The 17,580-nt window shown below is 45.7% G+C and overlaps 1 protein-coding gene across 1 annotated transcript in view; it reads right to left on the reverse strand.

The window, feature by feature from the left end:
• Nucleotides 1-15,953, reverse strand: part of LOC142498571 (histamine N-methyltransferase-like) — a 31,789-nt gene extending 15,836 nt beyond the window's left edge. The window contains exons 1-3 of the mRNA XM_075606791.1: nt 15,841-15,953; nt 7,112-7,263; nt 354-406 (exon numbers count right to left, since the gene is read on the reverse strand). Of these exons, the coding sequence (XP_075462906.1) occupies nt 354-406; nt 7,112-7,263; nt 15,841-15,918 (283 nt within the window). The 5' untranslated portion in view covers nt 15,919-15,953. The remainder of the gene's footprint in view (nt 1-353; nt 407-7,111; nt 7,264-15,840) is intronic.
• Between the last annotated feature and the right edge of the window lie 1,627 nt (nt 15,954-17,580).

Below are 17,580 nucleotides of genomic sequence, written 5' to 3' on the forward strand. Positions count from 1 at the left end.
GAATAAACTATACAGTACTTGTCAATCTATTGACTTTATAATAGTGTGAATGAAGAATGAACTCGTACAAAAAAGTGCCTGAGTTTGGAATCTTTTATGCCTTAAGTCTAAATACAGAAATATCTCAGTTACATTTCCACGTCAGGGAGGAGGATATGAGAGAAAAAAAATGATTAGGGCTAGATTTACTAAATGTTGTTAAGTTGCTAAGAAGTGAGTGGGTCTTAAAATGTTAATGTTCGGTTCAGTTAATCTACAGTACAAAAAAATGAGCATTAATGTCTGGTGTTTGTCACTCATCCTAGAAGTGTAGGGATCATATACCATGTAGAAAGTAAAGGGACGGTACCTACCTGATCCACTTCCTACACTTAGGACATTGATAGGAGACTTCCCATTCCCTAAACTGCAAAAATAAAGTCATTATTTTCTATGTCAGAGAAAGTAATCCAGGGGTGGGCAACTACAGTCCTCAAGGCCAGGTTTTCAGGATATCCCTGCTTCAGCACAGGAGGCTCAATCAGTGACACAGTCATTGAGTGAGACAACTGTGCTGAAGCAGGGATATCCTTAAAAAACTGACCTGTTGGTGGCCCTTGAGGACTGGTGTTGGCCACTCCAGGAGTAGTCCATTCCTATAATGTACAAAAAAAAGGGTGGTGTGAATAGCGCTAAAAGACTAAGAAAAAATAAATAAAAAAGACAATGCAACAAATATACAGTAATACAGATGTGTGATAATACACCCTACACCTATTAGCTATAGGGCAAGGCTGCCAAATTAAACTAACCCAAAACACAGTTAGTGCAAGAACAAAAACAACAATACAAACTGGCGCCTTAGAGTCCCATATAGGAACGAATAGAGAGTCCAAATATGACGACAATGTCCAATTGTGGAGAGTCCAAGAGATTGGACTCTCCACAATTGGACATTGTCGTCATTTTTGGACTCTCTATTCGTTCCTATATGGGACTCGAAGGCGCTGGTTTGTATTGTTGTTTCCATTCCTATAATGTCAGCTTTTGCCCTTATTGCTACACTGTTTTCCTGAAAATATGTACTGTATCGTGAGTTTATATCATGGATGTAAATGACTAATATGTCTCAGAAAAAGAAGTGAGTCTACACACTCTAATTGAAATATACAGAATTGTATTATTTTTAACATTACAGGCTGCCCTGTTTGAAAGTAAAAAATGGTCTTGTAAAACATACAGGACACCTGCAAGCTCATATTGAACCTTCAAAATAACCACAACATATATATAAGCATATAGATGTCACAGAGGAGTGCTACTGAGCATGGCGATATATATTTAAAACCAGAGACAGAACATGAAACACAGACAGAGCTCAGTGCACATCCAGTGAAAAACCTATACACGGTACAGTGCCTAAATATATATGTATAGATATCTTTTAAATAAAATGGTCTTTTAGTTTAACACTTTGGCCAAAATGTTAAACTAAAAGACCATTTTATTTAATAGATATCTATACATGTATATTTAGGCACTGTACCGTGTATAGGTTTTTCACTGGATGTGCACTGAGCTCTGTCTGTGTTTCATGTTCTTTCTCTGATTTTAAATAAAAAATGGTCTTGCTTTATCCATTGTAGCATCCGCCGAAGAAGAGATCAGTGTATCCGACAGTTTCACGATGATGACGTAATGACGCTAGTGACGTCAGTAGCATCATTGCACGTCATCATTGTAGGACTGGCGGATCGTGGCGGATCGTGTCCCCTCTGCATGAGGCTAACAGTACTAGTTGCTTATTGCAGTTAGTCTGTGGATTGGGACTTGATTACCAAAGACCCAAAACTCACCGCTTGCCATCTACTGCACGGATATCAATACTGAGGGGCAGCTGAGTCCGTTTCAGTGCTGTACAAGATCATCAAGGATACTTCCTGTGGAGGCTTATTGGTGGATCTACCCAGCTGGCGGTGACATTATTGCAATCTGCTTGATTTTATGCTTCCTTTGTGACTGAGCTTATTCCTTCCCTTCCCCTTTCCAGATTAAATGTGAGATGTTTTTACGCGTGAGACCGTGCACTTTCTCTTTTTTCTTGTGTATGTATATGTATATGTATATGTGTATATATATATATATATATATATATATATATACATATACATACATATATATATATTGTGACAGGGTCATTGACTCAGTATATGTTAGTAGGAGATGGCAGTATGCATGCTTTCCAGTAGACGAGGGGTTAACCCAGCTTGTTAAGCAGTCCACAGGTGATTCAAATTAAGCTAGTTCACCTGCTTTAAAACAGGAAGAGGAAATGCCTCTGGGGTGGCACTCTCTCTCTCTGAGGTGCAGAGAGAAGACAGAGGAGTGTTGACAGACAGACACAAGCTGCTCAGATTGATCCTGTCCCAAGGGGGAAGAATAAAGCTCCCAGGTAAAGAGCCAACTGCTATTGCTGAACCTTGTTGGGCTGGACTAGGTTAGCTAGCCAGCCAGGTAGTTAGCCTGTACTTTTGTTTAGTCAGTGACCCGACCGGGGTTAGGCTTTTGTTTACGCTTCAATTTAAAGGGACAGTGTACCCATTGTTTTAGTTACCCTTTTTGGACATATAAATCCACCAGCACTATTTCACCAGAAAAGTCGTGTTGTCTCCTCACTTACCACGACCATCCTGCCAGAAAAAAAAAAAAAAATATATATATATATATATATATATATATATATATATATATATATATATATATATATATACAGTGTTCGACAAATCACCCAAAAATCTACTCGCCCAACCCAAAAATCTACTCGCCACCTAGTCCCGCCCCCAACCCCGCCCCTAGTCCCGCCCCCAACCCCGCTTTAAAATAAAATATACAAATAAAATACATTTAATAAATTCCTAGTCAGAACAACATTCGTTTTTGACATAAATGTATTTATTGTATTACATTATACTACAATTAGTCCTTGTTACATGTGTGTGTGTAAATGTCGGATCTAGAAATAAAAGCCAGGTGTGAATGACTAGTTTCCTGAACCCCTTAACCAATGTCTGGATGTCCCCGCTTCACAATATCTAAAGCAGCAATCCCACCTGGGATCTTACCTGATCCGCAGTCCCTCAATGTCCAGGTACGCTCATTCCCGCAATGTTATACATTGGGGAGGTGTTCATTACCTGTCTTCTGGGTTAGGGGGGGGTTCCGATGTCTTCCGTGTGAAGCTTGAGCCAGATCTGGAAGAAAGCAGTATAGGGTAGTTAAGATTTCGGTGTAGTATAGGGCAGTTAAGATATATAGGGTAAATAAGAGATCCAGAGTGTGAGTGACAGAGAGAGAGAGTGTGGGAGTGACAGAGAGAGAGAGTGTGGGGGAGAGAGAGAGAGAGAGAGTGTGGGGAAGAGGGAGAGAGCGTGTGGGGGAGAGGGAGAGAGAGTGTTGGGGAGAGGGAGAGAGAGTGTTGGGGAGAGGGAGAGAGAGTGTTGGGGAGAGAGGGAGAGAGAGAGTGTGGGGGAGAGAGAGTGTGGGGGAGAGAGGGAGAGAGAGTGTGGGGGAGAGAGGGAGAGAGAGTGTGGGGGAGAGAGGGAGAGAGTGTGGGGGAGAGAGAGAGAGTGTGGGGGAGAGAGAGTGTGGGGGAGAGAGAGAGTGGGGGGGGAGAGAGAGTGGGGGGGAGAGAGAGAGTGTGGGGGAGAGGGAGAGAGAGTGTGGGGGAGAGAGAGTGTGGGGGAGAGAGTGTGGGGGAGAGAGGGAGAGAGAGTGTGGGGGAGAGAGGGAGAGAGAGTGTGGGGGAGAGAGGGAGAGAGAGTGTGGGGGAGAGAGGGAGAGAGAGTGTGGGGGAGAGAGAGTGTGGGGGAGAGAGAGTGTGGGGGAGAGAGAGTGTGGGGGAGAGAGAGTGTGGGGGAGAGAGAGTGTGGGGGAGAGAGAGAGAGTGTGGGGGAGAGAGGGAGAGAGAGTGTGGGGGAGAGAGAGAGAGTGTGGGGGGGGGGAGAGAGAGTGTGGGGGGGAGAGAGAGAGAGAGAGAGTGTGGGGAAGAGGGAGAGAGCGTGTGGGGGAGAGGGAGAGAGAGTGTTGGGGAGAGGGAGAGAGAGTGTTGGGGAGAGGGAGAGAGAGTGTTGGGGAGAGAGGGAGAGAGAGTGTGGGGGAGAGAGAGTGTGGGGGAGAGAGGGAGAGAGAATGTGGGGGAGAGAGGGAGAGAGAGTGTGGGGGAGAGAGGGAGAGAGAGTGTTGGGGAAAGAGAGAGTGTGGGGGGGAGAGAGAGAGAGAGAGAGAGAGAGAGAGGGGGAGAGAGAGAGAGAGAGAGAGTGTGGGGGAGAGAGAGAGAGAGAGTGTGTGGGAGAGAGAGAGTGTGGGGGGGAGAGAGAAAATGTGGGGGGGAGAGAGAGCGTGTGGGGGGGAGAGAGAGAGTGTGGGGGAGAGAAAGTGTGGGGGGGAGAGAGAGAGTGTGGGGGGGAGAGAGAGAGTGTGGGGGGGAGAGAGAGTGTGTGGGGGGGGGAGAGAGTGTGGGGGAGACAGAGGAGAGAAACGGTGGGTGACACACACAGAGGGTGGGTGATACACAGAGAGAGAGGCTGGGTGAGTGACTGGCTGGTTGAGTGGTTTGCTGGGTGAGTGGCTGGGTGGGGCAGGGGTGACTGGGTGGGTGAGTGACTGACACTGACTGGGGGTGGGGGGTGACTGACACTGACTGGGGGTGGGGGGGGTGACTGACACTGACTGGGGGTGGGGGGGTGACTGACACTGACTGGGGGTGGGGGGGTGACTGACACTGACTGGGGGTGGGGGGGTGACTGACACTGACTGGGGGTGGGGGGGTGACTGACACTGACTGGGGGTGGGGGGGTGACTGACACTGACTGGGGTTGGGGGGGTGACTGACACTGACTGGGGTTGGGGGGGTGACTGACACTGACTGGGGGTGGGGGGGGGGTGACTGACACTGACTGGGGTTGGGGGGGTGACTGACACTGACTGGGGGTGGGGGGGGTGACTGACACTGACTGGGGGTGGGGGGGGGGTGACTGACACTGACTGGGGGTGGGGGGGTGACTGACACTGACTGGGGGTGGGGGGGTGACTGACACTGACTGGGGGTGGGGGGGTGACTGACACTGACTGGGGGTGGGGGGTGACTGACACTGACTGGGGGTGGGGGGTGACTGACACTGACTGGGGGTGGGGGGTGACTGACACTGACTGGGGTTGGGGGTTGACTGACACTGACTGGGGGGTGACTGACAGGGGGGGGTGACTGACTGACTGGGGGGAAGGTTACTGACTGGGGGGGTGACTGACTGGGGGGGGGGTTACTGACTGGGGGGGTTACTGACTGGGGGGGGGTTACTGACTGGGGGGGACCTCTGGTGTCACACACATACACATACTCCCATACACACATACATTCATTCACACACACACACACATTCTCCCACACACACACACATACACATTCTCACACACACACAGGGGAGGAAAGGCCGCGACCAGCACCACGCAAATCCCCCACCCACCCGCGCCCATCTCCCGCTCGTGTGGGGGGCAGGCCGACATCCCCCCCCCCAATCAGCAGGGTGGGTGGGAGGCACGTGGCGAGGTATCCCCCACTGGGCGCCCCAGGTGACAGTCAGCCCCGCCGTGGCCGCCACTGCCCTGCTCCCCTCGCCGGCATGTCACAGTGCCTGGCCAAGCTGCAGGCTGCTTCTTCCCCCCCAGCCCGCGGCGGCATGATGCTCGTGGCGGGGGGGGGGGGCAGGCCGACATCCCCCCACCTCATGCGGTGGCTGCGCCATCATGAAGGTAGGGGACGCATGGGAGGCACGTGGTGAGGACCGAGCCCCCCCCCCGCAAGCCAACCGGGCTGCAGCAGCGGGGACCTCCCGCCCCTGACATCGATCGGTGGATCGAGGGGAAGGGGACAGGAGGAGGGGAAGGCTACAGGAGCAGGAAGAGGGGAAGGGAGCAGGAGGAGGGGACAGGGGACAGGAGCAGGGGACAGGAGGAGGGGACAGGAGCAGGGGACAGGAGGAGGGGAATGGGACAGGAGCAGGGGACAGGAGAGCTTCCGCGGTGGGGAGTAGGGAGCCATGTGGGGACCAGGGGGATCGCAGGGAAGGAGCAGAGGGGCCGCAGCATGGAGAGTACTTACCCTCCAACAGAGCTCCAGGCAGAATGGCCGCTCGTTGGGGGCGGGCTCATATAGAGCCTGGCCGCGCGCCCACAAAGCCTGGAGCGCGCGCCAATCAGGAGTCAGGTAGGGGAGTTTTTTTTTTTGTTTTTTTTTCAGTGCGAGCAGGGAAATTTCAGCGCGAACGGGGGAATTTAAAAAAAAAAACACGTGTGCTGCTTGGGCCAATAGTTACTCGCCCGGGGGTTAAATCCACCCGCCCCGGGCGAGTAAATGTATACAATTGTCGAACACTGTATATATATATATATATATATATATATATATATATATATATACAGTATATAAATATATATATATATACAGTATATAAATATATATATTTATATATATATATATATATATATATATATATATATATATACTGATATACACACATATATTTGTGAAGTGTTTCTAATATTATTTAGAAAATAAGTTATTGTGAATACGAAAGTGACAAAAACCTTCCACCGCACAGTGAACAGTAAATTAAAATACCACACGTCTCAGACAGGCCTGCAACCCTGCCTTTCCCCATTATCTCTTAGCATACAATACTGCAGCCAGGGATTCTGGGTAATGACATGCAAATGTGACCACAGTGGAAGTAGTGTATGCTAAGAGATAATGGAGAAATACAGGGCTGCAGAAGTGTCTGAGACATGTGAATGTGCTCTCAAGTGGTATTTTTATTTCTACATAAAATTCAATTTCAACAGTTTTCAAATGTGAAAGTGCTGTAGGTAACCCAGACCATTTTGTTTTAGAATTCTATCACAGTGATGCTTTAAAGAACCAGATACTAGGTTTTGTTTTTGTTTACCTACCTCTGGATCAATATACTGTAAATACAAATATAGGATGAGTATCTGTCTGAATTTAACATAGGTTGAACTCGATGGACACAGGTCTTTTTTCACTGTCAACTACTATGTAACTATAAAGTTTCCTTACCTTAACATCATTTCTGGAAACCTGGTCTCAATAAATTGTTGTGTGCACTGGTTCTCTGTTGAGCGATTGACGAACGCACTAAATGATTGCATATAATGATTTTCATCAAGAAGTAAGGTTCTTAATGCCGATCCCATGTTAAAATACTGTAGCTGTAACAAAGATTGCATATATCATGTTGTTGTTTTCTATTGAATCCCCAAGACAAAGTTTGAATAATGTACTTTCATGTCGTTCGGACCAAACAGAGATTGCATCAGGTTCGCAAAAGATACCATACGCAGAGGATGGTCTCAGATAACACAAATTCCTTATTTAATCCGCTAGTTTTTAGCACTGATTTTAGAAGAAAATAAAAGCACTGTGCTGTTATATATGTAACGCACTTTCCCTCATCCCCTGAGAGATATAGCTACAGTGTATGTGGTGCGTTACCTGCGGCTCACAGGAGGCCTGAACCTCCGCTACTCGGAGCCTGGGGAGTACCTGATCCGGTTGACGACAGCGCCTCCACCTGCGCGGAATCCTAACAACGTGGGATAACCCCGTGCAGGACAATATAATAAACACACACCAGTAGAATATAACAGGTTTTACTGAACACATATTCTTATACTACTACCCCACAATATATATAAATATATATATATATATATATATATATTAACAAACAGAAGAAAAAGCAGCGCCTCAAAGGGTATATATGCGGTGAATAAATATTTTATAGTATTAATACAAATGATATCAGTGCCTGCGTGTGAAATGTAATAAACAATAAACATATAATCAATTAAATAACTTAAATAACGCAATACATATATGTGCAAAAAAAAGCATATTATGAAAATATAAAAATATAAAAAAATATATAAAAATAAAATAAGGAAGTGAAAAACCAGTCCTTTATGATGAAGTTCGTCAAAGATATTTTAGACTTGAATACAGGGGGTCTCCGGCTGCTCTCGAAAGGATGAACCACATCCTAAGGAATCTGTAGAGGAGAAAGAGAAGAGAGCGCACGCCCCATAGTGTATAACTGTATATTTAATAAAGGGAATGGAGGAGGGGGAGGGGGGGGGGGAGGAATCTCACTCACAAAGGTAAGGAAGTTAAAAGCATGTCGTGAATAAATCACCACCATCCGGCGTCTTTACTTGTCTTTACTCGTCTCTGATGTCACTATCTGGATGTAGACAATCCGTGGTCATCAGGGTATTTGTCCAAGCGTGGAAGAAGTAAACCGGCATCGGATTGGAGTCCTCAGAAGATCTTCTTGCTGTGTGGCCTGTAGCTTTTACACACACGGACCGGCCTGTTCATGCGCAACGTGGTGACGCAATGTCCGTGACGTAATGCGTGATGACGCTCCTGATGCGTTTCGTCACTCTCGGGCGACTTTTTCAAAGGGTGATGAACCCGAGAGTGACGAAACGCGTCAGGGAGCGTCATCACGCATTACGTCACGGACATTGCGTCACCACGTTGCGCATGAACAGGCCGGTTCGTGTGTGTAACAGCTACAGGCCACACAGCAAGGAGATCTTCTGAGGACTCCAATCCGATGCCGGTTTACTTCTTCCACGCTTGGACAAATACCCTGATGACCACGGATTGTCTACATTCAGATAGTGACATCAGAGACGAGTAAAGACAAGTAAAGACGCCGGATGGTGGTGATTTATTCACGACATGCTTTTAACTTCCTTACCTTTGTGAGTGAGATTCCTCCCTCCCCCCCCTCCTCCATTCCTTTATTAAATATACAGTAATACACTATGGGGCGTGCGCTCTCTTCTTTTTCTCCTCTACAAATATATATATATATATATATATATATATTTATATACTCCCAACCCCATTACACCAAGTGAATGTCCCCACAGTACAAAGGGTGCTTGGCACAAATACCCTGATGTCCTTTTATCCAATGTCAAGGCCAAACCAAAAGTGTGTATGGTAGCGCTACCCGTGAACCGTTGGTGCACTTTAGTTGAGGTACCTGCTGGGTACTCCAATACCCGGAGCGGCCGATTAACAACAGGGATCCTGGAGATCCAGCAATGTCAGTGAAGCCTCCGCCTCTGCGTGTGGTGGGTTCCAGCAGGATGGTCCCACCAATAAAATAGTCTTTAATCATGTAAGCCTGTATCGGGTCCCAGACTGCAGGCTATGCTTCACAACGTGGCATCTTCACTGGCACTATAAACTAACTACAGTATATACAGCTAGTGGGGAAATGTCCTTGGCTAGGCATTTCCCTGAAGCAGCCACAATCTAATTAGGTGATTAGGACTATTTTGGACCTAAGGGGATTAATATGACCTAGTCTGTGTGCCACTGACACCCAGATCTTATCTTCCCTGTCTCAGTCCTGGCTCCTACTGAACTGTCAGCTTGCACTTCACGCGCTCCCAAAGTTCTAATCTCCCCTCAGGAGATTCTAGCAGCCCTATTGGCTGTACTGTGTCACATGACCTCAGCTCCTGAGGCATTCTGGGGAGTGAAGTTCCCCTGCGGAGCAACATAGTGAAGCGGAAAGGGGGGGGGGGGGGCAGATGGAGACATGGCTACATTTATTAAATATTTCCATACCATTTCATGAGTGGAGAGTGGCCCAGAGCCGGCTTGAAATTTAGCGGGGCTCAGTGCCGGGTGAGAGAGCGGGCCCTCTTACCTTCTCCGGCATCTCCTCATCTCAGCGACGTCATATGACATCACAGATGCTGGAGAGGAGAAACCAGAGAGAAGGTAAGAGGCACTTGCAGAGGCCCTGCGCTCGCCCCCGGTAATCAGGTTAAATGTTGTGGGTAAGAGCGCGGGGCCTCTGTAAGTGCGGGGGCCTGGTGCTGTGGCACAGATGGCACTGCCCTCAAGCCGACCTTGTAGCTTGCGCAGAGAAGACAAACTATTGCTCATAAAAAAAATTAAAAAAACGTAAAGATGATGCTGGATTTTAAAGTTTAATGTTACAAAAGCCCGTCTGAGCTTGAACATTTGATATTCTATTGATACATAGTTACATAGTAGATAAGGTTGATAAGGTTTTTTCAGCCTGTACTATTATCTTATCTGCTACTTCCTTTCTGCGCCTACATGGTTTAGGCCAGGGCCATGGTCAAAAAGACCATGCTGAGGCGCGCTGAGCCGTGCTGAGGGGAAACATTATCCCTATCAGCGCGGCTTTAGTTGGCGCTACCGCTCGCTTCCGCAGGCGTGCGGAGGTGTGTGGAATTGCAGCCGACAGGGAAATTTAAGTTTTCCCGCTGAGGGAAGCGGAGGGCCGGTTACGTGACTGCCAAAAGCGAATGGCAGTCCGTGACGTCGGCGCCGTGACGTGGCGTACTAGCCCCGCCTCCCATCCCGCCTCCCGCCCGGCTCCCACCCGGCACAAAAGCGCGCACGCTGACGCTCATGCAGGGACAGAAAAAAACTCCTGCTTGAGCAGGAGAGCATGAGCGTCAGCGCTGCTGAGCGCTGTCAATGCTACCATGTCCGAGGCCTTAGTCTTTAGAAGTTTTCTAGTATATCTGTATTTACTATGGGTGTCTCACTGCTTGTCAAACTCGCACTTGCCCCCATTCTACCTCCATTACCCCTTGTATCCTCCTCTATTCTATTTAGTTCATTATCTGTTTCATTCCGTTCCCCCTCCATCCTAGTTTAAAATCTCCTCCAACCTTTTTAACATTCTCCCCCCTAGCGCAGAAGATCCCTCTTCATTGAGGTGCAATCCGTCCCTAGAATATAGAAGGCACCTCTCAGAAAAGGAGTCCCAGTGCTCTAAAAAACCCCAAAAAATCTTCCTGTACCACTTTCTTAGCTATGCATTAACCTCCCTAATCTCTGACTGTTTCCCTGCGTAGCGCATGGCACAGGCAGTATTTCAGAAAATACTGCCTTGGAGGTCCTTGCCTTAAGCCAGTGATTCCCAACCTTTTTAGATTGGAGGAACCCTTAAAGTATTATGAAAAATCTCGGGGAACCCCTATCTGGCTGACACATATTAGATTCGACAGGGGTCAGTCACAAAATGTCACACCTCCCGAGCCACCTCTATTTCCCACAATCTATTCATGTATTTCTCTCCCATCCGTCTCGCTAACTCTCCCCCCCTCGCATGCATTTATCCCTTGCGTCTCACTCTTACTCCCTCTTTTCCTCATTCACTCCCTCCCGCCCCCCTCTCTTCTCTCAATTGTCCTTGCCTTCTGTCAATTACCCCACTCTCACTCAATCCAACCTACAAAATACATACCAAAAAACCCCACCCCCAGAGTCTGTAGGAAGAACCCCTGAGATTGCTTCAAGGAGCCCCAGGGTTCCACGGAACCCTGGTTGGGAATCACTGTCTTAAGCTTTTGGCCTAGATCCCTGTAATCATTTTTTGGGACCATCCATCTTTCTCTAACTTTGTCATTGGTGCCAACATGTACCAAGACCGCCGGGTCAATCCCAGCCCCCCCCCCCCCCCAACAATCTGTCTACCCAATCCGCAATGTGCCGAGCCCGAGCACCCGGGAGACAACAAGCTGTTCGGTTCATGCGGTCATGGCAATAGATTACCCTATCTACCTTCCTAATAATGGAGTCCCCTACCACAACAATCTTTCTTTGTATCTGAGCATTCTGAGTCCCCACTGTGCTGGAGGAACTATTCCCCTGGCTGCTAGAGGAATTGGTCTCCCCCAGCCTTGTCACCCAGCTACCTACCTACTCCTCACTAACAGCAACCAAGCTACCTACCTGCTCCTCACTAACACTACCCGCTCACACTTTCCACAGCGGTATGCTCCTTGGAACAGCTGCTCCAAGTGCACATACATGTGGCAAGATGTGCATTGAGTGGCATTTTCAATCCTGCTCATACTAGCAACTGTGAAGTTTATAAGTAGCAACAGTAAACTGTACTTCAATATACTATACCTTGTTTAACCGCTTCCTTGTTCAAACTGCTTCTGTTTCTAACTGCACACTTTAAACAACCAGCACTTCAAATCAACCACACAGATCAGTATACGCAAGCTCAGAATTTTTTTCGAAGCCTCTTTTTAAATAGGGACAGCCACCAGGTGTGTTAGGATAGCAAATAACCAAACACACCCACTGCAGTTGTGTTAGGTTAGCAAATTAACTAACCACACACACTCTGCCTCAAGCAGGAGAAAGGGGGGAAAAAGATACAGGCTTCAATTAACACACCCTTTAAAAATTAATTAACCCACTGCACACTCCCCAAAATCAGCCACCGCTGCTAGAATATACAAGTATACATGGCACTTCCCTTTCCTTCTGTTTCTAACTGCACACTTTAAACAACCAGCACTTCAAATAAACCACACAGATCAGTATACGCAATTGTAGTTTCAGTTAAGCCATTAAAAGACATGATCTTTATTCTACATTTGTTTTTATGAGAAATAATTATGCGTTCCCATGCCGTTCTCCCTCTACTATTCATTTCTGTCTCATTTCTTTCTGATAAAGAATAGGTGAAATACTGAAGTCTTCATAAACTGAAATCACAAACAATTCATTAGTAAAATGGTATATATATAAATATGAAACCTCCTTCATACAAAGCAACTAGCCTCACACTGATGAGACACAATAGGTAGAAGTAGCTGTCTGTGAGTAGGTTTTACTGGCTATGCCCTTCTTAAACCCAAGCTGTGTTATACTGCAGGCATAAGCTGATAGGGGTCCATTTTAAAATGGTCCACAGGTGGTATTTTTATTTACTATACAAAGTGGTAAAAGAAATAGATGTGATTCATTACTTCCTGAATATAGGTCAATATTTACTAATTAGTCTTCCAGAAAAGATACCTTCTAGTGCTGGAAGACCACTTACAGCCCATTGACTTGAATGCAGTGTAAGGTGTCTTGCAGAACTGGAAGGTGTCCTATGGCAGAATACTGCTTAGTAAATATGGCCCTAAGCATTACAACCAAGATTTTGGGATGTTTTGGGACCTGTGAATTTCCAGTTTCCTCCTTAAAATTAGGACGTTTGACAGTTACCCAGACATACCTCTAAAATGACCTTACAGTGTGTATACTGTAGCTACAATAAATAAGAACCCTTGAAGTGGTCCATTTATTTAAACATATCACCAAATAAATAATGAATATATATAAGATACCTGTATAAAGCTCACTGGCACGTTTCTAGTTGTTCAATGTGTTACTTTAACTCAAGCAGGTAAGCTAGTTTAGAAAAATATTGCCACGGTTTTCTTAGCAGAATGACATCTGTAAAGGCTAAGGGCCTCATGCCGTAAGCGCCGAAAAGCCAGTTTTCGCCATTTTTAGGCAAAAAATGCCTCGGCGATTCAATAAGCCCCGATAAGCTACTTTTCAGCACTTATAGCCAGTTTTTCAAACACGCTCAATTCTAGTAGGCACGAGCAGCTTTTCACAGCTGATCACCACTCTACAATTGAGATTTTCCCGCAAATACGTCCTGGCAAAAAAAATTGACAAGAAGGTGGGGAGAAGTATCGACAAGGGCAGCGGGACGGCACTTAGAAAAATGTTGGGGTTTTCCTGCATTGGATTGATGCCGGGGGTCTCCGGAGCTGATACCCATTAATACCAGCACCGGATCCCCCCAGCATGCATCCGATGCAGGAAAAATGCATTTACAGTCCCCTTCATTACCTTAGTGGCTAACCGCTAAGGCAATGAAGGGGTTAACCACCCGTGCCAGGCTTATTGTGGGTATTGTGGGTGGGTGAAGGGGATATTTGGCCCTTGGTGGGTGTTTAGGCCTTGTGGGGGGTTGCGGGTGGAATTAACCCCTTCATTGCCTTAGCAAATATCTGCTACGGTAATGAATTATTGTTTATTGATGTGTGTTTTGTCACTAGTGTAGATGTGCAGGGGGTCTCCGGAGCAGAACCGCATTGGTTTTAGGTCCGGGGACCCCCTGCTTCCCAAGATACAGGCCCCGTTATGGGGTGCCGGTATCCCTCTGCTTTGTTTACATCCCACGGTCACGTGATTGGGACATTTAAAAGTAGAGGGATACTGGCAGTCATAACAGGGCCTGTATCTCGGGAAGCAGGGGGTCCCCGGATCTCAAACCAACTCCGGAGACCCCCTGCACATCTACACTACGAATAAATGTTTTATTAAAAAAAAATTCTGCCGTTATTTGCGCAGAGAGAGTGGCGGATCTCTCTCTTCTGCAGACAGATCTCAGCAGGCAGAGCGTATCGCCACCGGCAACCCGCAATTTTTATAAATTTTGCTCTCGCAGGGATTCAGGAGATATTCGGACATTCCAGCATACTGCGAGGGCAACACGCAAAAAACATGGCGAGTTCAAACCCCTGCCAAGAGAGCCTTTTCAACCTTTACTGCATCGAGCCATAAGTCTTCACTGTAGGTTTTGGCTACATGGTTGATCTTGTAATGTTTCTGTTCACATAAAAAATTACATTACGTGACTAATTTACTTTCCCGGCATGTTGTCAAAGTAGTCGAATGAACAATAATCTTTTTAAAACCTAAGGCTGAGTTTATAGTACTGGCTACAGCTACAGCGACGGCTTGGAGCCGCAAAGCAACCCAATGTAGTCCGAAGCGACTGCATATAGTCGAGCGACGGCGATGGTGACGAGCAGCGACAAAGCTACCAAAAATCTCTGTAGCTGAAAGATTTTGATATTTGCAGCTACAGAAGCCCCATGTGACTTGCAGCAAGCCAATCACACCGCCCCTCTGCCTTCCCCCTAACTGACATCACCGCCCCTTGCAGCCAGCTACATCGCACACCAGAGTACAACCTTTGCTACAGCGATGGTGACAAGTGACGTCACTAGTAGCGTCGCCGTCGCAGTAGCAAGGACTATAAACATACCCTAAGTCAGCAATACGTTGTAATGTGTACGTCTGTGATATAATACTGTACCATAGCAGAAAAAGACCAGTTATGGGAATCACCAAATCATAGTTGAGAGGGCCAGCCCTTCTTTAACTTGTGATCCTATGTCAGGGATGGGCAACACCAGTCTTCAACCTGACCTGTTAGTGGCCCTTGAGGACTGAAATTGCCCGCACCTGCCCTATGTGAATGACCCCCACCATTACATTACTGTAGCATCTATAATAAATATATCTCAAAATGCATTGTGTGTTCTTGTGAATGCATTTTTAAGATGAATCCCTCCTTATTTATTGAAATGTACAATCATTACTTGCTGGGTGTGTAAAATTACGTGCGTGTTTGTGTGATTTTCCATTAAGGTAATACTGCATAGATATTACTCTATCCACATTGTTTAATATTAAGTTACTTACTATACAGCTGCATTAAGTTTTTGCTCTAGACAAGGAAAATTCCCCAGGCAATGTACCGATGTGACAAGACTCCGGTACCGATACCGTGACCACGCGTGCCACGGGCACGGAAGACATTTAGTCTTCCTACATCTATAATAAGAGCTTGTAAAAGATATAGATATGGCAGAGCTCAGTGCTTCTGCTGATAACACAACATACAGTATTGGGTTGTAAAGCAAAATATCAGAGTTTCCGTAGAATTCAATGTCAGTGATAAACGCAGAATAACACAGAATATCCCACCGCAACGCGCCAACAATAAGCATAGCTACATCTTTATTAACACACACTTAGTAGTAAGTTAATAGTTGTTGGAAATTGTTTTCACATAATGAAGAAATTCTGAAAAGCGCTGGTTGAGAAAATGCTATAATTATACTCACATTTAAGTTGTAACGTCTCCTGCTTATTGCCAACATAAAACTGTAATTAGTTTGCAGGAGTTTAAGGTAATAACTCATCTAAAATATCCAAATGCATCTCATCAGTCTTCCTTCACCAATGAGAATCAAATATAAGAGTGTCGTGTTTGCACAGTATAGAATCAGGTTCAACAGTGTAAATATCAGTAGCTGATTTATGTGTAACAATAGTGACACTGCTTTCATCTTTAAACAATGAAGGTTTAATCCCCCAGGACATAAAAAATATTGGGGGTTATGTACCAAAGTCTCACAGCTGCCAAAATGGTGCAAAAGATCACCATACTGTATTAAACCAAGACTAAAATCCCATTAAAAGCAATGGAAATATTTTTCATTGTATTGTATGTCTTTATTTATATAGCGCCAAAAGTGTACTCAGCGCTTCACAAAGAATACAGTACAGGGAATTATAATTATACAATAAGTGCAGCAAATCAGATAATAGGAAAGGAAATCCCTGCCCAAAGAGCTTACAATCTAAGAGGTTTAATGGGAAATTTACAGAGACAGTAGGTGAGGGAGTAAGTGCAGTAGATAGCAGTGCTTGGTCACAATGTGTGGTAGGAGTGACTGAGTGTGGGACAATAGCCATGAGTGCAGGCTATTGGGATACTTGATTTGTGGGGTGAGATTTAAGGCTGGTCAGTATTAAATGAAAAGGTTAACACCATTTACAGGGGAAGAGATGGCAGGGACACATGAGTGAGATCAGGTGTGTATGTCTGACTTCAGGCTATGGGGAGATCCCCAGCAGTGGGAAGGAGTAGATAGAGGGTGTGAATAGAGGATTTGTGTGGGTGTTTTTTTATTGAGGGGTATAGAAGTTGTTGGGAGAGGTGTGTATAAATAATGGTGCAGTGGGGAGTGGGGATGTTGGAGAGAACAGAGACATTCACAAAGGAGTGAGGAAACAGGAAACAGAAAAAGCAGTAGGGAGGGCATAGTATGATGCAGGAGGAGGGACTTCACAGGTAATGGAGGATAAAAGTGAACAAATAATCACAGATGTTAAAAGAGAATGTCTTACAGTGGCAAAGTTGTAATGCAGAGTCCAGATCTTCATCCAATCTTCACCTCCAATTTCAACTCCCAAACTAACTCTTGTAGACACTTTAGATATGACACTTCAGATGTGACTCTTTTGATGTTACACAGCCATAATCTTTGATAAATCTGGTGATATTTTTGCATCTTTCTGCAGCTGGGAGACTGATACTTCACTCTCTTTAGCCGGGTGTCATTAAACTTAATTATATATTAGTTAATATTGCACCCATTAACTAAAATATTGGATGGTTTTAACACAATTATATGACCAAAGCCATCAACATTGCGGTAACCTTTTACATAAGCGCGATATTGAAATGCCAACAGAGCTGCAGTAATTAATTCCACTGATAAATACTACAATACCATGGTAATAATATTACATCACAAATCATATCACAAGTCAGATATTCTCCACCAGAGGATTCCCCAGGATGTTTGTGAAATAATTTCTGATGTAGTGATAAAGCTGAAACTGTTGACACATTTGAAGTCCATAATGTTCCTTTAACAAACCAACGTGTAAACCGTTTTATTTGGGTCATCTGATTACTGCACGGTGCGAAGATGTTGTCAAACAGAATAAAACCTGCTTACATTTGTGCTGGGGTGAAAGATTTTTTTAATCTTACCAAGTGCTTTGAATAAACA

Source organism: Ascaphus truei, chromosome 7 (assembly GCF_040206685.1).
Source record: "Ascaphus truei isolate aAscTru1 chromosome 7, aAscTru1.hap1, whole genome shotgun sequence".
NCBI classification, from domain to species: Eukaryota; Metazoa; Chordata; class Amphibia; order Anura; family Ascaphidae; genus Ascaphus; species Ascaphus truei.